Below are 22,182 nucleotides of genomic sequence, written 5' to 3' on the forward strand. Positions count from 1 at the left end.
ACACACACACACACACACACACACACACACACACACAACCTGAGGGGCAGCCTAGAGGGCCCGACTTCTTTATTGCACTTGACACAAGACCCTTGGCCACACCCAGAGGCGGCCAGGCACCTTGCTGGACCGGGCCTGCTTCCAACCCCTCGGGAGGGCCGAGGGGCGCCCAAGGAACAGGGCCAGGCCCAAGGCCGCCCTCACCAGAGTCCTTGCTAGAAATCAGAAGCCGGGCACGGCTGTCTTCTCTGTTCCTGGGTTGCAGGCCAGGTCGGGGCCCTGCGCCCCTTCCTCAACCCTATGGCCTTTCCAGCAGTGCGTGGACGACAGCAGCGATGTAAGGGAGGCCCCTTCCTGGGGCCCCCTCCTCTTCCAGGATGTGATGGGGCTGGCACAGGGACTCCTGGGGGGAGGGGCCCGGGTTAAGTTCCCTATGTCACCCTGTTCTCTCGGCTTCCCTGCCCTTCCTGGGAGCAGGGTGGGTGAAACCCCAAAGAAGCCTGGGCAAACAGGGCTGACGGGATGGCCCAGGTGGAGGCAGCAAAGTTCAGGGGCACCCTGGACATGGCTTGGGACAAATGAGATGCAAGGAAGTTGCCAGCAGGTAACAGAAGGGAGATGACACAGGGGGCCAAGGCTCAGGGGAGGAGAGACCTGTCATTTCCAGAGGGAAATGCTGGAGTAGGCAGGCTGGCACACAGAGCCCAAGGGGCACAGCCAGGACTGGGCCTGGCCACAGCAAGAGCAGACGCAAACACACACACAGAGGCGGCCACGGTCTGTACAATTTATACACAGAGACAGGGACCCAGCCTGGGCCCCTGCAACTCCTACAAATATAGAGTTCTCTCTACAAAATATAGATAATTTAGCTCCCCATAACAGTGGGGGGACCGGGGTGGAGGGGGACGGCACAAGGAAGAAGGTTGAGATCTACCCTCTGAGGGAGCAGAGGGAAGGGCAGGGCCTGGAGGGAATGAAGGCACCATCAGCATGGAGAGGTGAGGGGCACAGGAAGGGGCTACAGGAGGGTGGCCAGAGGCTGGGGGCCCAGGGTCTGGGGGCACCAGAGTGGGGCCTCTGAGGTCAGTGTGTGTGTGGGGAGAGGGTTCACTAGTGTCTTTGGTAGGGGCTGAAGGCACCACTGGTAGGGATGGGGGTTGCACAGGAGTCTTATAAATAGAAATAGGTGGAGGGGGCAGGGGAAAGGGTGACTTCAGGTCCTAGGAACCCAGGAGCCGAGTGTAGACGACATAGAGCAGCAGCATGAGGACCACGTAGAAGAAGATGAAGCCGCCCAGACCAGAGGGGGGCCAGAGGGGTGGGGGGGCCCTGCCCCCCACCCGCTTCACAGCCTCCAGGGTGGTCCACAGCCCCTGGGCGGTGCCCTGGAGGAGATCCGAGGGCGAGCACAGGTCAGCCTGGGAAGGGAGAGTAGGACAGATGGACAAGGACAAAGAGCAGACGTCAGCAGCAGCAGCAAGACAATCCCTCCCCACCCCCTGCCCTCACGTGCCAAGGCCTGAGCCACACCAACATGCAGAGTGCAGGGCACGGAAGCATGCAGGGTAGGGAGGCGTGCAGGACCGGGACTTGTGGACGTGCTTTCTTCTGGGGAGCAGACACCCCTTTGAATGGAACCCTGCCATCCACACGGAGTGCTCAGCTGAGCCCAGGACATCGCCACTCTATAGTAGGGACTGGCCCTGGGTTCCTGAGAACACCGCCCCCATACCTCAGGCACCCCCATTTTTCGGCAGGCTTCTAAGAAACTCTCCACATTTTTCCGAGACTTGAGAGCACTAAGTTTTGGCTGCAGGAGGGCGAGAGAAGAAAAAGAAAAGAGTAAGAGAGGCCCTGGCAGTCCTCTGCCCCATCCACTACTTCCCACCCTGGGACCCCACTGACCACAGCAGGCGAGGGAACATGGATGAAGGGCACGGAGCGGGGCCGCAGCTGGTTGGCCAGCTGACAGAGGATGACTCCATTGGCCAGAGCCTCCGCCAGGTCCTCAGGCAGGGGCCGCTGCAGCCGGGACTCCATTACCTAGAGGGCAGGAGGACGACAGGGGAGCAGTCAGGGTCAGTGGGGACTCCGGCCCACCCCTTCCATCCTCCTGAAGGCACCCACAGGGTGTGAAGTAGCCCCTCCCCGCCCCCACAGATCCCACCTCTCTCACCTGGCGCAGCTGTGCCATCAGCTCCTTCTCGTCCAGAAGCTGAGGGGGTCGCCGAGGCCTCACGGCAGAGTCTGGTGAGGAAGGGCCTGGAGAAAAAGGAGGAATGTGGGCTGTCTCTACCACCCACTGCCGACTTTCTAGCTGGGTCACCGTGTCTGGCACCCACATCTCCTGCCTTTGTACTTGTGGGGATTTTCAACACAAAGGGACAATAGACTGGAGAACTCCCAGGCCAGAAGGGGTGACCGCAGCCCAGGGGTTAGTGCTGGCTTAGCAATGGCGACAGGGGGAAACCCACCTGAGCCACTCTGAGAGGAAGAACGGAAGAGGAAGCTGTTTGGTCTCTGAATGGAGCCGAGCGGCCGGGGAGCAGGCACTGTCGCTGGGGGCCAGAGCCAGGGGGCAGGTGAGAAAGACACCCCCTGGAGTCCCATGCTTCCCTCAGACCACCAGGCCCCAGCCACCCCCTCAGCTATACAGTCCCCCATCCTCTTCCCATAGTCCCTGTCCAACCTGGTCCAGCTGCAGGAAGGGGCTCCTGGGAGGCAGGGGTGGGGGCAGGGGCCGGGGGGGCTCCCTGCCCCCCTGAAGCTCCCAGTTGGGTGGCACTGGACTTGGGCATGCCGCTGAGGACAGACACACAGCAAATTAGAGGGGGTCCAGGGAGGGTGTGCAGGGAGATGGCTCAGGGAGGTGGAGTCGGGGAGGACACATACTTGTAGGAGGCCTGAGTGGATGAGGCCGCAGGACCTCCGCCAGCAGCCCTGACCCCCAGCTTCACAAAACTGGAAAGCAAAGGAGATGTGGGGTCGGCAGTGCAGGCAGCGGACCTGCAAACCCCGAGGGACAGAGTAGCTCACGAGGGCTCATTTCCACAGCCCCCTAGCCCCACCCCGCCCCTGCCCTCTGCCCACACCTGTCCTTCCGGGGGGCCCCCCACGCTCCGCTGTGCTGCTGCTGCTGCTGCTGCTGCTGCTGCTGCCGCCGCTCCCGCTCCTGCCATAACTGCAAAGTGTCCGGGCGTCGCCGCTCCTCACCAGCAGGCTCCTCCCGCCTGAGGGGTAGAGGCAGGACCAGTGAGGCAGAGCAGGGTCAGGAGAGGAGGGAAAGTGTAGGGTGACGGGGTTAAGGGAGGAGATGCCGGCTCAGGTGGCTCTGGGGTACCTGCTGTTTGGTGCCTTCTCTCCGTCCCCTGCCACAGGGCTTAATTCTGGTGGCCGGGGCTCCTGAAGAAAAAGCAGCAGAGGGGGTGAGGGAGGATCTGTTCCCCCAAGACTGTACCGGCTCCCTCCCTCCGCTCTCCTGTCCCACAGGGCACAGCACACTACCGGGCACAGGGACAGGGGCCGGACCCTCACCTCAGCAGCACCTCGCTCCTCGTCCTCCCCAGGCACGTGGCTGTCAATGAAGTCAATCTGCTCAGGGTCTCCGTCAGCTGGAAAGGCCAGGGCACGTCAGCAAGCAGGGGGGAGCCTTCGGGGACCTGTCCATTACCCCAGTCCCCTTATCCCGACCCCATCACTCACCAGAGCCATCCTCCCTCCGCTCCCTGGGCCCTCGAGGCTCCCGGGCCAGCTCTGAGATTCGGAAGGACAACTCCGAAAATTCATCCGTTGACTTTAAATGAAGAAATGCAAAAATGGGAGTCAGCTGCTCAGCAATGCTGGGGGTTCATGGGGTTCAGGCCCTTGGGGTCTGCTGCTAAGCCAGCCCTTCCTTGGAAACTTGGACAAGGGAAGAAGACCACTCCGGCCACCAACTGATATTCAGAGGCACCAAGCAAAGGGTCCTGGCTCAGGAGGTTCTCCCCGGGGGCTCAGACCCCCAACGTCCCTCAGAAAAGAGGCTCTTACCTCATTTCCAGACCACCTCTTGCTGCCGCTGTCAACACTGTGGAAGCCTGAGTCTAGCCCACCATCGTACCGACGTCCCGGAAATAAGTCCTCAGCAGGGCTAGTGCCAGCCAGGGAGAGCTAGTCAGTCCGATATCAGGCAGTGACGCCTCTCATCTTCCCACCAACACCCATGGAGTCCATGCGGCCAGGAAGGGGCAGCAAGTATCCAGGAGCATCCTTTCTTCCCACTTAGAACTTACCAGGGACTGAAACTCGGGGGGCGGGAAGGGGCCAGGTCCCCCAATGCCGACCCCCCACGCCGCCCAGCCTCTGTTGACAAGTACTTAAAGATGTGAAGCTTCCCCTTCAAGCAGATCTAGGTATAAGGGGGCACAAGGTAGGGGTTAGGGGAAGGGAAGGGGGCTCCCCCAGATCCCGATTGGCTGCTAAAGGGAACCACCTCCCAACGCCTACCCACTCTCAGCTCTGTCTCCATGGTCTACCCCAAACCCACCCCTCACCTGAGCAGGTGGGCTTTGCAGGGGGTTGCTGTCCAGCAGAATGACCTGCAGGTGCCTGAGGCGGCAGAAGGAGACCGGGATGCGGGAGACACGGTTACAGGAGAAATCCAGGCGGACAAGAGGAAGATCCCCCAGCTCTGGGCGTGGGTGAGGGAAGAGTCAGGAGCCTGCCCAAGGGGGGGGAGGGTCTTGTGCTCACCTCCTCTGCCCTCTGCTCTGGCCAGCTGGCCACCCTGGCGTCCACCACAGGATGCCCTGACTGGCTGAGAGCACTCCCCAGGAACAACCTACCTGGTTCCCTTCCTGCTCAAATATGGCCCCCTCCAGGCCCCCCTCCCTTAGCTCCTATCCATCTCATGTGCTTCTCTCCTTTTCCCCACCCTGCCCACTGCACACTTCAACCGTTGCTCCATCCCCAAGTGACCATCACAGACCCAAACCAAACTGTGACGTCGCACAGCTCAAAAATCTTCCATGACTTGCAGCCAAGGCTGCTAGGGGTGAGTGGCCTGTGCCCTGCACAAAGGACCCAGGCAGGAAGGGACTGCAATCCCACCTGAACTTCACTAGCTAAGCCCTTCCGGTCCCAGGCAAGGCTGTGCCCACCCACAGGAAAGGGTGCCTTTTTCTATTTCTCAAACACGCACAGTTGGATTAGTGGTAGCCAGAGACACAGAATAAAAATCACCACTCCCTGGCCCAGCACGGCCAAGGTGTTCATGATCTGGCTCAGCCCACATTTCCCATCGCAATGCCCACCCTTACACCACACCAAACAATCCTCCAGCCCCTCGGCTTCTGCACCTTTCCACCTGCTGTTTGCTCAGCTGGGACAATGTCATTTTTGTGTCCATCTTTCAAGGTTCAGCTCAAGTGTTGCTTGCTCCACAAAATCTTTCCAGACACTTAGGTTAGAATTCCCTGCTCCTTCCTCTGTGTCCCCAGAGCATTTTGCTAGGGTCTTTTTTATGGCCCAGAGAGCATCCTGATCAAATGCTTGTTTACACTGCTACTGACTCAGAAGGAAAGAGAGCCAGTGTAGGAGTAAGGGGAGCTCAGAGAAAATGGGTGACCAGCTGACTCCCTCCCTTGTTCTTTAAGAACAAGATGAGCAAGGCTCAGGTCCTTCTCGCCTGGCCATGGCTTGCCTTTCTCACCACATCCTGCCAGACTGTGCTCCCTCCCACCCACATGCTTTGCCCCAGGATGCTTTGCCTGGGATGCAGAAGGAAGGAGAACTTTCCTTCACAGGTCGGCTCCTGCCATGCCTCTGGGGCAAAGTCTTCCTCAAACTCCCTGAGCAGAGCCACGTGCCTTCCCTCCAGCTCCTGCAGCTCTTTAAGAGTCCTGTTCTAGCACTTTCTTCCACTTCTCTCCCCATGAAGCCAATACAGTTTAACAGTTGGCCCCAGATCTGAGTGACATCACACACATCTACCTGACGCCCACCTAAAACACAGGAAACACACGACAATGCTGGCTGGCTAAGGGCAGGGGTGCTTGCTTTGGAACAAAGGCTATCAAATGTTGGGGTGGATCACAGCTAGCTCGTTAAAATGGGGCTGCTTGGGCTCTGGCACGTGGCTCCACTGATTCAATCTCCGGGGAGGAGGTACAGGGCATCATCTGACTTGAGAGCTCCCACTGGGTGAATGAGGACACCGGGTGATGCTGAAGGCCCCTTCCAATCCTGGGATTCTACAGGGTACCAACACACTCACTCACTCTCCCTTCTGTGCCTTGTTCCACATTTGTGAAATAGAGCTAATAACCCATGCCTGCCAGCCTCAGAGGGTTGCTGGTTAAGAACAAGTAAGTTAGGGGGTACTTGGAGGGCTCAGATGGTTAAGTGTCTGACTCCTGATTTCGGTTCAGGTCATGATCTCACGGTTCGTGAGTTCAAGCCCCACATCGGGCTCCACGCTGGCAGTGCGGAGCCTGCTTGGGATTCTCCTTCTCTCCCTTTCTCTCTGCCCCTCCCTGCTCACTCTCTCTTTCATTTGTTTTACACACTGCAAAACCCTAGGCAACTAAGGCATCGATGTTCTGTGAAGAGTCTTTGTCTGCGACTTCTCCAATGTAAACAACACACACACACTCTTTCTCTCCGCACGCCCCCCCCCCACCCCACCCCCCAGCTCCTCATTCTCCTTACCATCAGGGAGGGTGCTGAGCTGGTTTCTCCGAACACTGAGGTCCCGCAGGGAAGGGAGGCTACACAGCTCTGTGGGAAGGGACTGCAACTCATTGCCGCTCACATCCTGCAATGAGGAAAGAAGCAGGGCAGGAGCCCTAAGACCAGGAGCATCAGGGGCACCTGCTGGCTCAGTCAGCTAAGTGGCTGACTCTTGATTTCGGCTCAGGTCATGATCGCACAGTTCATGAGATCGAGCCCCGCGTCAGGCTCTGCGCTGACAGCGCTGACTGCTTGCAATTCTCTCCCGCTCTCCCTCTGCCCGACTCTCTCTCTCTCTCTCATAATAAATAAACAAACATTAAAAAGAAAAAACAAACAAACAAACAAGAGCATCAGAAACTGCCTCCTGTCTCTGGCCACCTCCAGGTGGTCCCCACCTCTCCCCAGCTTCCCCCAAAGGTGCCTGGCTCGACAGCCCCTCTCTTTGCCCTGCTCCCTATGCTCACAAGCTGCCGCAGGCTTCCCAAGGCGCTGATGTCGGGAGGCAGGGCTCCCAGTTTGTTGTTGCTGACAATGAGCACCCGGAGGGGCAGCTGGCAGATGTAGGGTGGCAGCGATGACAGCTGGTTTCGGCTGTGGAGGGGAGAAAGGCAGTGGGCTCACTCCCCGGGCATGGCATCCTAGGGTCGCCCTCTTTTCAGGGTCACCAGGAGGGGGACTCGGGGTACTGTGCACTGGGACTTGGGGCTGAGAAGAATAAGCTCCCCACCGTGCACCCCCTCCCCAGCCACGCCTTCCTACCTGAGGTTGAGGTAGGTAAGGGCCGTGAGATTCCCCAAGGCTGGGTTCAGGCATCTCAGGCAATTGTGATAGAGGCTCAGGCCCTCCAGGGACACCAGCTGGCATGCTGCCTCTGGCACCTCGGGGAACCGGTTCCGGGAGAGGTCTAGGGGAAGCAAGTATCAGAGGAGAGCTATAGAAAGACCCAGTCCTGGACAAAACGACCGTGAACTCTCCCAGAGCCAGCTGCCCAGAAGTCTGCCTCCCCTTCGGACCTGAAGAATCAGACCTATAAACCCGGGCTCCCTGGAGACAACAAAGCTTTCTGCAAAACTTGAGCATGTTGCAAGCACATTACCAGAACAGCAAAGGAAAGGCAAAGGCCACAGGGTCACTGGGCTGGAGAACCCCAGACTTGGGAGGGCAAAACATGAACACCGCCTTCAAGTACACAAACGAAGGGCTATCCTGGAAAGGGTAACTGGCTTCTAGAACTCTTGTGATTCCTGTTGTTCTATGGAGAAGGGCTGGTGCTCCAGAGAAAATAGCAAGGTAATAGAGTGGGAGGCTCCAGATAAGAATATTGTCAACCTCTGGAGGAGACCACTGAGAAAGCTCATCCCTCCTCAGGGCCTTTCCCCCAACCTCAACCTCTTTTCAACACAGGGGAGAAACCAAGGGCCATTAGAGTCTGGCTCTAGAGATTAAATAAGGCTCCTGACATACTGGACAACGGCACTTCATCAGCCCCTGGGATCAGCAAGCCAGGTCCAAGAGTCTGTGAAGTAACAGACTCCCAGGGACCAGGAAGGGAGGGCAAGCTGATCAACCTGGAGGTGGGAGCTAGAGTCCTCGGGTCCCTCCCATCAGGATACACTGTGCTCAGGACTGGCCTCCTTCCCACCTTCTTCCAGCCCCACCAGCCCCGCTCTACTTCCTCTCTTACTGACCCAGACTTCAGGCACTCGGCTCTTTTGCAGGATCTTGGTGTGGGTGAGGGGCAGAGAGGGAGGAAGAGAGGATAAAACCTCTTACCACCCCTTATTCTCAAGGGGTCGCTTGCTACTCCAATGAAAGGAGTCAGGCACGGGGTTTCCGCCAGTCTGGGGATGGTAATTGCTGAGAGCCCTGCAAGCAAGACTGGATTTCTGCTTCCTCTCCTCGCCTGTACTGGGAGGGGCCCAAGGCCTACTGTGGGATGTCTCTGGCAACAGAACTTGGGTGAGCTTTTTAGACAGCCCTCCCCAGGAAGGGGTGAGCGAAAGCCATTGGGAGGGAAGCTGGGGTATATCCCCCAAGGAAACGAGTCTCACGACAGGAAATGGAGTAGAAACAAGCTGTCGGGTTCTCTCTCTGGTGGGCCCTATGTTCACCAGGGCGGTGACAGCCTGAGGCACCAGGGGTCCTTCTTTCTCCCTCTCTGCTCACAGTCCCGGAGCACAGAGAGAAGACCTGTCAAGGGAGAAGACCCCAGTTCTGGAGAGGGTGAGAGGGCCAGATGCAGGCCTCCTCCGCTCACCTTCCACCTGCCTGCTCTCCCTGCATCCCCAAATGCATGTGTGTGCAAGCGCGGGTGCCATGGATGAAGGGGGTGGAGAGGACAAGCCGGCTGAGCGGTGACAGGGGCAAAAGGGGCAAAAGCTCGGGGTGGAAGGGAGCCCAGGCTGGAGGAGGCAGGGCACAGGAGGCACAGGATGTGGTCTGTGAGAGAATGAGCTGCACTTCTCCTTTGTGAGGGCGGCCCCTCCCCGCCATCTCAGGGTTCACCCTACTTTCAGGGGCCCCAAGGAACAGAGTCCGAGGGATATTGGAGACATGTGCCACAGGAAACATGCAGAGAAAACAGTGGGGCAGAAAGAGTTGGGAAAGCAGCAGAGGGCTCAGGATAATCTGGTGGAGTGTTGAAGCGTTTAGTCTGGGTTGGAGGGCAAGGAGGTATGGAGGGCAGGGTATGGGCAACCCCAACTGTTACTTCCCCTTTCCACTCCAACCTATAAGCCTTCTGCTTGGGGAGCAGGGTCAGAGAACATTTTGGACAAGACAGATTCCACCTGGCCTACAACCTGGGCCCAGAAAGGACTTAGGATTTCTGCGTGGAGAGCAGGACAGGGAGAGGTCCTCAGTAAGCTGGGATTTTCCCACTTCGTCACACAAGCTCACTCAGGAGAACTAACTGCCTGCACCCTGAGCCGGAATGCTGGGGGAGGAGGCGGGGAGGGGGTAGGAGCTGGGAGGGGCCAGGGAGTTCTTGGTAGTTTTCCCCAGGAGTCCACTCACAGAGACAGAGCCCTAAGGAAGTAAAGAATAACATTTGGTCTTTGTCAAAAAACAAGCAAGGGGGAGGGGAAAGGGAACAGACGGCGAGTGTCACACAGCTGCTGAGGTCAATCTGGAGCTTGGGGGTTAGGCGGCTGGGGGAGATGGAGAGGGAGAGGAATGGCTCCTGGGGCTCACCCATTCCCTGAACTCACTTGCTGCATGGTGGGCAAGTAAGTTTCCCCAGCAACCCAAGAAAAGTGGAGAGGTTTAAACTGGTTCTCCCCAGAACAGTGGAGGAAAGAGAGTGTCTGTGTCCACTTGGGTGTTTGCAGGTGAACAGGCACCTGCTAGAGGAGAAATGCATTCAGTCCCTGAGCAGTGTTTTCAGGAGGACACTCAGCCAGCCCCAAGTCCCACCCCTGGGCTAGGCCGGGGTGGGGCTTCGGGAATGCGGTCCTCTGGCCCACTCCCAATCTCCACCCCCCAGCTGCCAGCCCAGGGTCATAGGTTGTTGCCTCCTGAGCAGCTGAAGCCTGACTCACCTGTCATGGTAGAGTCCCCCACACCCCACCATCAAGAGACACCAGTGAGGAGGGACATGATTAGAGCGATCTGTGGGGTGGAGGAGTGGAAGGACAGTGCGACAGTCTCTAGCTTCCCAGAACTCCATGCCAGGAGATAAGATTTCCTTCCTTTCAGCAACTGCCTCAAGTCCCTCCCCTTCTAGGGAAAGCAGACACTGAAATGGGAATTCTAAGGTCCCTATGAGGTCACAGGCTCCATTGTGACCTCACACACGCAAGAAGGAGGGGGAGTCTCAGATAAGGGGGTCAGGGATAATAGGTGGAAGAGCTCGCGGAGAAAAGAGTTAGGGGAGGTGTAAGATTTGCTTCTTTCCCATAGGCTTGCTGGGTGAAGAGTGGAGAGGGCCAGGGGGCGGGACGATAAGCACAGTAAACAGAAGCACCAGGTTGTTAGGGGCGAATCCTAAGGAAGAGGGGGGCCTACGGCTGCTCGGATCTAGGTGGAACCGGGAAAGAGTTGGAGACGAAGTGGAGAAAGAGAAAGGAGTCATTAGAGGGGCTCTTGGGGGCTGCTTTAAGGAACGATCAGAACTGAGGTTGAAGAGGTCATGCAAATGAGCCAACCAGGTGAGGGGCGGGACCATTCTACAGGTGCGCAGAAAGGCAAATAAAGAGGAGCAGAAGACGGGGAACTCTCACAACACTCGGTCAGGGCGCCGGACGTTCGGTGCAAAGGAGAAATGGGTTCATTGTCCAGGAGTTCTCAAAGTGGGGAGGGGGAGTTAGCAGGCTTATGCAAATAGTCAGGGTCAAGAACCTCGACGGTCAGGTGAAGGGGCGGGCCAGACTCCCGAGACCGGCGAGAAACAAGCTAGGGGCGGGGCTATGCAAATGAGGGTCCCAGCCCGGGACTAGGCCGAGTGCACTCACCAGCCTGGGTGATGTCTGACAGGTCGTAGCTGCGGGCCGCGCCCCGGGGGAAGTACTTCAAGCGTCGGTTGGACAGGTTCAGGGTCCCGGTGGCCACGGCCTCCTCTAGGGCCCGCTCTGCACTGCGGCTCCCGGGCAGACCCGGAGACCCCGGAACGGAGGTCGTGGCCGCCGCCTCTTCACCCCCGGCGGCGAGTGGGGCCGCTACCGCCGCCGCCATCCGCTCTCGGCGGCTCCCGCTGCCTGACTGACGGGACCGGCCGTCCCTCCTCCCCCCTCCCCCTCCTTGGAGCCGCCGTAGTCGCTTCAAGGGGGAGGAAACGCGCTCAGGGACACGGCGGACCAATCGCGATCCGAAGACGCGTTGGAAGTGGCTTATCAGAATCCGCCGGGGGGGTGGAGACTATAGCGCAGGAGTGAGGCGACAGAAGGGAGGGGGCTAGAATAGAGCGCTCGCCAACGGCCGACGCTCCAGGCCGGCCCGCCCCGCGCAGCCGCGTCCAATCGCAATGCTTAGGGCTGGAGATGGAGCCAATCAGGTCTAACCAGGAGACGGGGACGCCGGTGCTCAACTAGAAGGGATAGAGGCCGAGACCTCAAGCCGGGTCTCGGGGTTTTTTTTTTTTTCCAACGGAGACCAATCGCAAGCCGGACACAGGCGAGTGACTGTCAAGAAGGCCAATTAAATCTTCCGGAGGGAACCGGCCCGGCCTCTTCTCTGAGAGACGGCTGTACCTACCAATAGCATGGGCGAGAAGGCGGTCCCTTCGCCTAGCAGGAGGCGGGTGAGCTAGATCTTTGAGACGGAGGTTAAAGAACGTGAGCGCTGCCGGTCGGGCGGGCTGGGAACAGTGCAGGGCCTGGAGAGGCGAGTGCGAGCTGCAAATGTTAGGGAGCGAGCCTGCTTTGAGGGCGTGAAGGAGGGGGGTGAGGTGCAAGGCGAAGCCTGAGACCAGCGGGGAGGGAGGGGGTCGTTGCAACTGAAGGGACCGTGGAGGCCTTTCCGGCTGCGGAGTCTGAGGCCCTGCGGCGGTCTCCGGAGCTCCGGCGGGCGGGGGGCTTCCCAGAGACTGGAGATGCCCAAGGCAGCTCCTGAAGGGAGGGTTACGGGAGACCGGGAGAGCTTCCAGAACTACCGCCCGGCTGGCCAGCCTACCTCGAGGAGCGCGCCCCGGCGGGAACTGTGATGACAGGACCTGAGGCGGGGGAGGGGAGTTAGTCCATAAGGGACCATCTCATTCGGAAGAAGCCCGCCGTTTTACAAATGAGGAAACTGAGGCGGAGGGAAGTTGAGGAGTTGGCTAGAGCAGAAGCCCGGTTTCCCAGCGACTTCTACGTGGGCTTTTTCTATTCGCACCGTCTCCTTTGCTTCCTGAGCTGAAATAGTGGGGACCCAGACCCAAGAGGAAGCTGAGGATCCTTTTTCTGTGTGCTGAGGGATCTCAACGTCCTTTTAGGTGGCAAAAGGACCTAACACATTAACATAGTCCATTTACCACGTTAATAGTTGCCTGATCACAAACAACTAAAGGTTCTTGTGAATCACATCTCAGAGGTTGAGATTTCCTAAACATGCATTGAATCCTTAAAGTTCCATCCGCGGTGTCTCAAACTAGTTGTTTACTAGTCACCAAGAGTAAGGGAGTTTGGGTGGTTGACTGATAGCTGGCGCAGTAAAGGAAAGTCTGTAATACTAGGCAGCTGAGGGCTGGATGTCCAGGATTGGATTCCTTTGCGTTCCTGGAAGAGCCAGTTACTCCCTTTGGTTTATTGGTGTAGATCCTTTGCCCCTACCTGGACAGACATACCCTGAACTCCAGCTGTTTCTCCTATATGGCGGCCCTCTCTCCCCATAAGACTAAGTTAAGAGCTTAGACCCTGGGAGATACCCTATGCTTTCAGAGCAATTCTATCCCTTTCTTCCACCTTAATAGGTTGTCCTTCATACATGCATTGACGTTACTGTCCCAGGAAATCTGCTTTTGGATGTGTTTTTGTAAGACTAAAGAGTCGGTGCTGAATTATTCCCACTTTCATCTAGTGCATGTTTCCCTCTAAGCGAGTGTAGCAGGGTCATCTTTCCTCCTCACCTGTCAAACAGTTCATATTTTTTATACTTTTTTTTGGGGGGGGTTAGTTTATACTCTTAGGTAGTTTATACTGTTATCCTCTTACGTAGTTTATACCAATCCCCTGGAGGCCCTGGCCTGCTGAGATATGAAGAATTCACCAGTGTTTCTCTACAGAGCAGAGTGCTAAAGGGCCTCAAGGGGAGGAACCTCACAACTGTGCTCCAAAAGTAAAGGCCTCATCTAGCAGTCGTTCACACTTTCTTTCTCCTGGAGGAGGGGCTCATGCATATCCCATGAGCCACTGGGTGGCTAGAGCCAAGCTAGAACCCAGGAACTGTCTAAGAAAATCCTGGCAGGGTTGGGGAAAATAGGTCACAGTGGCTGGACAGTGAGGTCACAGAGAGGTTTGTCTTCCCAGACTCCATGGGGGAGGGGCCTAGAAGGCTGAGGGGCCCCAGAGGTTCCCCCAAGCCCAGGCGGGGGACATGGTGTGGGAAAGGCAGCAGGAACGGGGGCCAGGGAGCTGACTACGGGGGGGTCGGGGGGCCCGGAGGATGAGGGCAGGAGCAGGGACGGGGCAGTCAAGATGGTGAGGAGAAGCCGGAGGAGAAGGCTGCAAAAATTCACCGGGCTGTGCAGACAGGAGGAGGGGCTCAGGGTGAGGGGGTGGGAGGGTGAGGCAAGGGAAGGACAAGAAGATGGCAGCAAGAGATCAGGGGAGGGGTTCTTTGGAGCTGGTGAACCCAGAAACACGGCAGACAGGGAGGGGTGTCCCATGGACCTAGAGAGAAAGATAGGAAGATTTGAGGGCACAGAGCCATGAGCCCCTAAGAAAGAAGCTAATGAAAGGCTGACAGAAGGGAGAAAAGGAGGCCTGACTCTCATGGAATCCCTGTGCTCTCCCTTCTCCTTGGGTAGGTGAAGCGAAGCTGCCCTTCATGTGGCCCAGAGCCTGGGGGTGAAGAGAAGAAGGGCAGAGGGAACCCTATTTCTGTTCAGCTGTTCCCCCCAGAGCTGGTGAGTCATCCATGGGGAGGGATTCCAGAATAAAGGGCAGGGGACCAGAGTGATGAGGAGCCCCCTTGATGATTCCTGCTTCCTCCCTCCTGCCCACCCCCCAGGTGGAGCATATCATCTCATTCCTCCCAGTCAGAGATGTAGTCGCTCTGGGCCAGACCTGCCACTACTTCCATGAAGTGTGCGACGCTGAGGGCGTGTGGAGACGCATCTGTCGCAGGCTTAGTCCTCGTCTACGAGAGCAGGGCTCTGGGGTCCGGCCCTGGAAGAGAGCTGCCATTCTTAACTGTACAGCTCCCCAGAACCTCAGTTCTCTTTGCCTCTATCCTGTGCCTTATTATTCTGGGATCCCTCCTGTTCCATAGAGTTGCCTCAGCATTCCTAGCCAACCTGCCAGGGCCCCTTTCTCTAGAAGAGCCTGTTAGATTCAAACATGCCATCCATCTAGGAGCTCTGCAAGCCTCCAGCTCCACCCTCTGATAGACGTCCCACCCGGAGCCCCCGTTAACTAACATCCCTACCAAGTCAGCCTCCGTATTCGAACTCTCTTCCAAATCCTATCCCGGTCGTCTCCTCCACTCCCCAAACCTGGAGTTTTCCCTCCTCTAAACCAGGATTTCTCAACCTGCCACTGTTGACATTTGGGGCCAAATAATTATTTGGAGTGAGGGGCTGTCCTGCACATTGCAGGACGTTTAGCAGCATCCCTGGCCTCCACCCACTAGATGCCAGTAACAAAGCTCCCCCCAGTTGTGACAACCAGTGTTCCCTGAGGACAAAATCACCCCCACGTTGAGAAACATGCTCTGAAGCCCTCCATTCCCAGGGAGCCCCTATCCAAGTACCTGACTGCACACACTGGAGATTCAGGGAGATCCAGATCTGATCCAGATAGCAGATCCAGAGCTAGGGGTGAGGGCCGTTACTGGCCTTTCTCAGCCATTCCTTTTCGCTCCTCTGTCTGCTGCTTTTCTATGTACTATATTTCCCTTGATGTCTCTGATGCAAGGTTGGACTAAAGAAGCCCTCACTTAGAAGCATGTGTAGTGCCCTGGGCTTGGGGTAGGGGGCAGAGAACTAAAGTTCAGGCATAGGGATTATTAAAGATAGCCTGTGTAGGGGATTATTAAAGATATCTTCTAAGCTTTCCATATGTCATTTAGAAAAGTCCCTGTTCCCCAGTCCTGCTGCTAAGGGAGCTGCTATGGGAGCTGCTAAGTACCCGGCTCTCTGAGAACTATAGTTTGCCCAAGCTCTGACAACTCTTCTTTGTGCCATCCTGACCCCTTGAGCCTTCCATCTCCTTCCCTTCTCCAGACACGAAGGGCCTGTATTTCCAGGCATTTGGAGGCCGCCGCCGCTGTCTCAGCAAGAGTGTAGCCCCCCTGCTAGCCCATGGCTACCGCCGCTTCTTGCCCACCAAGGACCATGTCTTCATTCTTGACTACACGGGGACCCTCTTCTTCCTCAAAAATGCCCTGGTCTCCTCTACCCTTGGCCAGATCCAGTGGAAGCGAGCCTGCCGCTATGTTGTATTGTGTCGCGGAGCCAAGGATGTGAGTAGCAGAGCCCTAGGAGCTGAGACCCCACCCCTCCTCCGGGGCTTCTCCGGGACCCACACCAGTCCGGAGGTACTCTCCTCAGGACGTCTGCCCTCCCATATCAGGAACTGAAAACTAAACCCTCTTTTCCCAGCCCTGAACCCAAGTATCTCATTTCTCACCCCAGGATCCTGTCACCCCCAAGCCTCATTCCACTCTAAGACCTAGATCCCAGACAGCTTCATCTTTTCCTATAGTTTGCCTCGGACCCAAGATGTGACACCGTTTACCGTAAATACCTCTATGTATTGGCCACCCGGGAGCAGCCAGCAGTGGTAGGCACAACGGGCAGCCGGGCCTGTGACTGTGTCGAGGTCTATCTGCAGTCCAGTGGGCAGCGGGTCTTCAAGATGACCTTCCACCACTCCATGAGCTTCAAACAGATTGTGCTGGTTGGTCAGGAGAACCAGCGGGCTCTACTGCTTCTCACAGGTGTGGCCTAGAGCAGTGGTTTGCAAATTGTTTTCTACACATGGTTCAGGACCTGCTGCAGGGGAGGGGAAGGCCTTTCTGCATGCCACCTCATCCTGGTCTCAAACCAAATAGCTTTGCTTTTTGTCTGTCTCATAGACTAAGATTCTGCTTTTTTTTTTTTTTAAACAACTTAAAAAAAACTTTTTTTAAGTTTATTTATCACCTGTGCACAAGCAGGGGAGGGGCAGAGAGAGAAGGAGAGAGAGAATCCCAAGCAGGCTCAGCACCATCAGTGCAGAGCCTGATGCAGGACTTGAACTCAAAAACTGTGAGATCATGACCTGAGCTGAGATCAAGAGTGGGATGGTTAACCAACTGCATCACCCATGCGCCCCAGATTCTGTGTATTTCATATGAATAAAGGGCCCTGCTGCAAAAAAATAGTTTGGAAACCACTGTTCTAGTGAAAGCCTGATTTTCGAAATTCTAATCTTCCTCACTTCCTGCTAGGCACTTCACTTAATACCCCACACTTACCCCCACCTTGCTGATTGTCACATACATGTATACATTTTTTTAATTTTTATTTTTATTTACTTAAGTAATCTCTCCACCCAGTGTGGTGCTCAAACTCACAACCCTGAGATCAAGAGTCATGCGCTGTTCTGACTGAAGCAGACTGGTGTCCCTGTCCCCTATATTTGACCCTACTCCCAAGCCTCAGACCCTCTGGACTTCTTAATTCCAGGCAGAGCCCCAAGTCCCCAGGCATCGTTCCTCCCACCACTCAAACTGGATTCTGGCAGATCTAACTGCTGGTTTTCTCTCCACTCATCATTCACACTGAAGGGTTTCCCTGATTCATTTTTGGTGGTACAGGGCTAGAGTCTGGGCAACTTGAGGTCACGCTTCCTGTATTTCACCTCTACCCTTTTTCTTCCAACCCCACTCTAGGCCAATAAGTGTTTAATCGCTATGGCTTAGAGAGTCTATTGGGAAGTTAATGTGGATATTGGGAGGTCCCCTCCCCCACATCATTGTCTGCCTCTCCCCATCTCCCAGAGGAAGGAAAGATCTACTCTTTGGTAGTGAATGAAACCCAGCTGGACCAGCCACGCTCCTACACAGTTCAGCTGGCCCTGAGGAAGGTGTCCCGTTGCCTGCCTCACCTTCGTGTGACCCGCATGGCTTCTAACCAGAGCAGTACTCTCTACATCACAGGTAAGAACCACCTTCCTTCTTCTCCACACCCTCGTCTTAAACAGACTTTCCAGATATGGACAGCCCCTTATACTTACTCTAGCAGTGGACCCCTTCAGGCATCCTAGTGAAAAGATGAGGTTAGGTTCCCAGATATCATAGCTGGTACATTTCTAGTGGGTGTGAGACTCCCTGGATCTTGTAGCTTTCATCCTAGGTAGGGCCTTATCGCTAGGAAATGGGTGCCCAAAGCTGCTGAGCTGAGGGCTCCTGACCCCCCAGACCAGGGGGGAGTATATTTTGAGGTGCATACCCCAGGGGTGTATCGTGATCTCTTTGGGACCCTTCAAGCCTTTGACCCCCTGGACCAGCAGATGCCGCTTGCTCTCTCGCTGCCTGCCAAGGTAGGATCCTGGAGGGATGGGACGGACCAAGGGGTGGACAGAGGGGGATTTAGGGATTAAAAGGCACCAGAGGTCTGAAATATGAGCAGGAATCAAATGATTGATCAGGGAGGGACAGGGGCCCAGAGAGAGAGGGGCGAGGTAGCGGGCAAGGCCAAAAGAAATCAGCTGGGAATGGCAGGTTAGTGGCTGGGAGATTCTGGAGCTCAGAGTTCCTCTGGAGGGAACTGAATGCCTGCCTTCTCTTTCTGTCTTACTTCCTAGATACTATTTTGTGCTCTTGGCTACAATCACCTTGGCGTGGTGGATGAATTTGGCCGAATCTTTATGCAGGGAAATAACAGATATGGGCAGCTGGGAACAGGGGACAAAATGGACCGAGGGGAACCCACACAGGTGAGATTCACTTTCAGTTATTCTCATCGTGGCCCCCTTCCTCCAATCCTCTACACCTTAGACCTCTCCTCTTCTCTACTTTCTTTAGAACCCACTTCTTACTCCCTAGGGAAGTTAAGCCAGCCAGTATACAATGCCCGTGATACTGTTGCGTGTCTTTCCCAGGGTTGGCACTGTGAGGTCCATTCTGTGTGGTGCTTGCTGCCAGTGCAATAGGAATTTAGTGAAGCAGGGAGACCTCGGTGGGCTGGTATAACTAGAAGAGGTGAGATGCGATCACGGTCTGGTGGGTTAGATCAGATTCGTGTGGGTACAGGGAAAGGCATTCCATGTAACAGGGATGAGAACGAAGCTGCACATACCTGGGACCATGAAAGGACTGGTCTGAAGCAGAGAGGATGTTTTGGAGATCAGTAGATATGAGGTGATACAGGCAGGGGTGAGCCTGAAAAGGTTTAGATTTTGGAAAGTCACTCCAGGTTCTGGAGCAAGAGAAGGCCCCCCTGCCACACACACACACACAGATGACTGAGAACAGGTCACCTGGCCAGAGTGCACAGGAGGCCACTGAATGAGAAGCCCACTGGGAGACCATTGAGTGACAGTGGCACTTGGGACAAGAGCCTGGGGCAGTGGGAATGGAAAGGAATGGATACCTGAGATGTTTTGAAAGAAAATGAATAGGTACTGGAAACTGATTAGATGTGAGGAGATGGGTGTGGGACACAAGTGGCTGTCGCAGTAGACCCCTTAAAGAGAGATGGCATCACTAACAAATGTGGAAAGGGATGCTGGCTTGAGGAAAGAGGAAGAGCGTGAATTTGGACATTTTCTAAAGTGGAAATGTCTCTCTGGCATTAGATTCCATGTTGGAACAAGGCTGAAACAGACAGAAGCAGGGACAGAGGCACAAACCTGGGCAGGAGCTGATGCTGTAGGCAAAGGGAATGAAGAAGCTATCTCTGAGGCAGGAGGCACACCTTCAGGTGCCAAGTCCCAGAAGCCAGGGACACAGGGAGTGTCAAACAGAGGAGGTGATTAATGGTAACAGATAACATAGGAATATACCTGCCAACATGGAAATATGGTCAGGTCATATCTTTAGCTGAAAAACAAATTATAAAATTATTTACATAGTACAACCCCATTTTTATTTAAAAGTCTGTAATTTGAAAACACACACACACACACACACACACACACACACACACACACAGAGGCAGCAGTGAAGAAAAATATCCAGGGATGCCTGATTGGCTCACATGGTTAAGCGGCTGACTCTCTTTTTTATTTTTAATGTTAATTTATGTTGAGGGGGGGAAGAGCAGAGAGAGAGGGAGAGAATCCCAAGCAGACTCCACAGGAATCTACTTTTTTTTTTTAAATGTTTTTTTTAACATTTATTCATTTTTGAGACTGAGAGAGACAGAGCATGAACGGGGAGGGTCAGAGAGAGGGAGACACAGAATCCAAAACAGGCTCCAGGCTCCGAGCTGTCAGCACAGAGCCCGACGCGGGGCTCGAACTCACAGACCGCGAGCTCATGACCTGAGCTGAAGTCGGCCGCCTAACCGACTGAGCCACCCAGGTGCCCCCACAGGAATCTACTTAAATAAAAAATAAAATGAAGAAAGAAAAAATATCTAGCAAGATTTTTTTAAGTTTATTTTTTCAGAGAGAGAGAGAGAAGGTGCACAAGCAGGGGAGGGGCAGAGAGAAAGGGGGACAGAGGATCTGAAGGGGCTCCGTGCTGATGTGCTGACAGCAGGGTGCTCGATGTGGGGCTCGAACTCAGGATCATGACCTGAGTTAAAGTAGGACACCTAACTGACTGAGCCACTCAGGCACCCCCAGCAAGATGTTAATAGTGGGTGGTAGGATTTCCAGTGATTTTTAAATTAATCTTTGCTCTCCAAGATTTTATAACATTTCTTTAATGACCATAAATTACGTACCTATGTCTTCAAAATTAAAGCCCTCATAATCTCAGGAGAAAGCATGCAGGAGAGGCCCTGGGGTTTGGGAGCTGGAAAGTCAAGTGCATTTGGGGAGAACACATCAGTAGCTTAGTAAGCAGGGAAGCCAGATCACAAGAAGTTCAGGAAAGATGGGCTGTGGTGAGAACAAAAATGTGGTCAACCTCAGACTGGTCACATAACCAGTTCTGTTGCCTAAAAGATGGAGGTAGGAAGGGGCAGGAATCAGGTGGAAATGTTTTTGTTTTTGTTTTCTTTTGTTTTTTTTTTTTAAAACAGAGTGGCCATTTTGGGAGACAAGGATAGGACAAGTGGAAAATGCTAGAGAGAGAAGGGAGGAATAAGTGGAAGGAAGGTCCCTCCTGAAGGCTAACCTGGAATTGTACAGGGAGGGAGGGAGTCTTTAAACTTTGGGAAGAGGAAACTTAGTCCACCTCCTGAGGCTGAAAGGCAGGATGAGCCTGGACTGGCACAGGTCTGGGGTAGTAGGAAGGAGCAGGTAGCAGGCCCTGGGCGCAGGCAAGTAGCCTGTTTTCTGAGGAGCAAAGATGAGGAACCAACAGAAGTGCTAGACCCCATGCAGTCCGACAGGGGCTGCAGGAGAACTAGGGAGGGAAAGATTGCTGCTGGTCTGCCTTCTGGCTGGGTGGGGGTTGAGGGGGTGCTGAGTCTCCTTGCTTCCCTCTCCTAGTTTCCTAGAGTCTTCCCTGAGCCTTTCTGTTGCCCTCCTCCTACCTGGGCCCTCAAATCCTCGGCATTCCCACCTTAGGGATCCTGGCCCTGTGTTCTCAGGTGCATTATCTGCAACGTCCCATTGCCCTGTGGTGTGGCCTCAACCACTCTCTGGTGCTGAGCCAGGGCTCGGACTTCAGCAAGGAGCTTCTGGGCTGCGGCTGTGGGGCTGGAGGCCGCCTCCCTGGCTGGCCTAAGGGGAGTGCCTCTTTTGTGAAGCTCCACGTCAAGGTCAGAGCCAGGACATGCCAGCAGGCAATGGGGCAAGGGCAATAGAGCCTGGTGGCACACAGGACTGTAGCTGGGGCTCCTGCAAGGACCCGGGGCCCCACCCCCACCCCCAGCACTACCCACCTCCCTTTTCCGGCCACACACCATGGCTCCTGGCTCTCTCCCTTAGCAGACCCCGGTCGCCCTCTCTGACCTTACACAACCTTGGGGCTTAGCCAGCCCTAGCTCACTTGCTGGCCCAGGGCTGGTCTGAGAGGGAGGAACACAACAGCTGGGGCTTCCTGGGAGCCCCTCAGTAAAGGCCCCTCTCAGCCACGCCCCTTCTCTCCTTTAAGGTCCCTCTGTGTGCCTGTTCCCTCTGCTCTACCAGAGAGTGCCTCTACATGCTGTCCAGCCATGACATCGAACACCATCCCACCTACCGGGACCTACCAGCCAGCAGGGTGGTGGGGACCCCCGAGCCTGGCCTGGGAGCTGGAGCACCCCAGGACCCTGGGGGGGCAGCCCGGGCCTGTGAGGAGTACCTCAGCCAGATCCACAGTTGCCCCACATTGCAGGATCGCATGGAAAAGATGAAGGAGATCGTGGGTTGGATGCCCTTGATGGCTGCACAGAAAGATTTCTTCTGGGAGGCCCTGGACATGCTGCAGAGGGCTGCTGGAGGGGTTGGCCCGGGCCCCTCAACCCCTGAGAGCTGAGCCCCTTTCCTAGTCTTACCCCTGGAGGGAGAGTCTGGCCCTGGGCCAGGAGCTAAGGAGAGTGGGATGGTAGCAATGAACATTGTATGTGCACGTGGGGAGGGGTGGGAATTGCTAGGCTTGCCAGGGTGGGCAGGGAACCGTTTTGTAAAATGTTCAGGGGGCTGCCCGGGAGGGACCCCCAACCTGACTATCATGGACAAGAGATTTGATGGGCAAATAGAATAAAAGGCTGAAGTGAGGCCCTGTTTGGAACCCTGGGGCCTGGGAGGAAAA

The 22,182-nt window shown here is 55.6% G+C and overlaps 2 protein-coding genes across 11 annotated transcripts; one reads left to right on the forward strand and one right to left on the reverse strand.

Moving 5' to 3' along the window:
• Nucleotides 1-40: 40 nt before the first annotated feature.
• On the reverse strand, nucleotides 41-11,537 carry LRCH4 (leucine rich repeats and calponin homology domain containing 4). 5 transcript variants are annotated; one of them, XM_023246847.2, is made up of 18 exons: nucleotides 11,166-11,537; nucleotides 7,474-7,618; nucleotides 7,179-7,305; nucleotides 6,691-6,796; nucleotides 4,536-4,672; nucleotides 4,275-4,390; nucleotides 4,033-4,132; nucleotides 3,706-3,796; nucleotides 3,538-3,614; nucleotides 3,344-3,405; nucleotides 3,096-3,233; nucleotides 2,896-2,964; nucleotides 2,693-2,805; nucleotides 2,478-2,561; nucleotides 2,180-2,265; nucleotides 1,909-2,046; nucleotides 1,736-1,813; nucleotides 41-403 (listed from the first exon to the last, which is right to left on the reverse strand). In XM_023246847.2, the coding sequence occupies exons 1-18, from the start codon at nucleotides 11,383-11,385 to the stop codon at nucleotides 299-301; spliced, it is 1,992 nt and encodes a 663-aa protein (XP_023102615.2). In that variant the 5' UTR covers nucleotides 11,386-11,537; the 3' UTR covers nucleotides 41-298. The 5 variants fall into 5 exon arrangements, with proteins under 5 accessions (XP_023102615.2, XP_023102614.2, XP_003998533.3 ...); XM_023246846.2 differs by having other exon boundaries at nucleotides 2,896-3,009; XM_003998484.6 differs by lacking the exon at nucleotides 41-403 and adding an exon at nucleotides 774-1,421.
• On the forward strand, nucleotides 10,615-22,148 carry FBXO24 (F-box protein 24). 6 transcript variants are annotated; one of them, XM_045047705.1, is made up of 11 exons: nucleotides 10,615-10,862; nucleotides 11,802-11,950; nucleotides 14,156-14,254; nucleotides 14,359-14,542; nucleotides 15,572-15,810; nucleotides 16,053-16,287; nucleotides 17,332-17,490; nucleotides 17,752-17,873; nucleotides 18,138-18,269; nucleotides 21,038-21,208; nucleotides 21,544-22,148. In XM_045047705.1, exons 2-11 carry the CDS (start codon nucleotides 11,912-11,914, stop codon nucleotides 21,904-21,906), a joined length of 1,743 nt encoding a protein of 580 aa, XP_044903640.1. In that variant the 5' UTR covers nucleotides 10,615-10,862; nucleotides 11,802-11,911; the 3' UTR covers nucleotides 21,907-22,148. The 6 variants fall into 6 exon arrangements, with proteins under 6 accessions (XP_044903640.1, XP_023102617.1, XP_006942049.1 ...); XM_023246849.2 differs by lacking the exon at nucleotides 10,615-10,862 and having other exon boundaries at nucleotides 11,662-11,950; XM_006941987.5 differs by lacking the exons at nucleotides 10,615-10,862; nucleotides 11,802-11,950 and adding an exon at nucleotides 13,533-13,826.
• Nucleotides 22,149-22,182: the final 34 nt, after the last annotated feature.

The sequence above is a fragment of the Felis catus genome, chromosome E3, assembly GCF_018350175.1.
Source record: "Felis catus isolate Fca126 chromosome E3, F.catus_Fca126_mat1.0, whole genome shotgun sequence".
In the NCBI taxonomy this organism is placed as follows: Eukaryota; Metazoa; Chordata; class Mammalia; order Carnivora; family Felidae; genus Felis; species Felis catus.

What these genes read in the sequence shown, in the direction of transcription:
- LRCH4 (XM_023246844.2), bottom strand. Translation starts at nt 11,385, where the DNA reads ATGGCGGCGGCGGTAGCGGCCCCACTCGCCGCCGGGGGTGAAGAGGCG. An exon ending in GTCAGACATCACCCAGGCTG is followed by an intron (nt 7,619 to 11,165) that starts GTGAGTGCACTC and finishes TGCTTCCCCTAG; the next exon opens with ACCTCTCCCGGAACCGGTTC. An exon ending in CTTACCTACCTCAACCTCAG is followed by an intron (nt 7,306 to 7,473) that starts GTAGGAAGGCGT and finishes TCCCCTCCACAG; the next exon opens with CCGAAACCAGCTGTCATCGC.
- FBXO24 (XM_006941989.5), top strand. Translation starts at nt 13,824, where the DNA reads ATGGTGAGGAGAAGCCGGAGGAGAAGGCTGCAAAAATTCACCGGGCTG. An exon ending in GACAGGAGGAGGGGCTCAGG is followed by an intron (nt 13,896 to 14,155) that starts GTGAGGGGGTGG and finishes CTCCTTGGGTAG; the next exon opens with GTGAAGCGAAGCTGCCCTTC. An exon ending in CAGTACTCTCTACATCACAG is followed by an intron (nt 17,491 to 17,751) that starts GTAAGAACCACC and finishes CTGACCCCCCAG; the next exon opens with ACCAGGGGGGAGTATATTTT.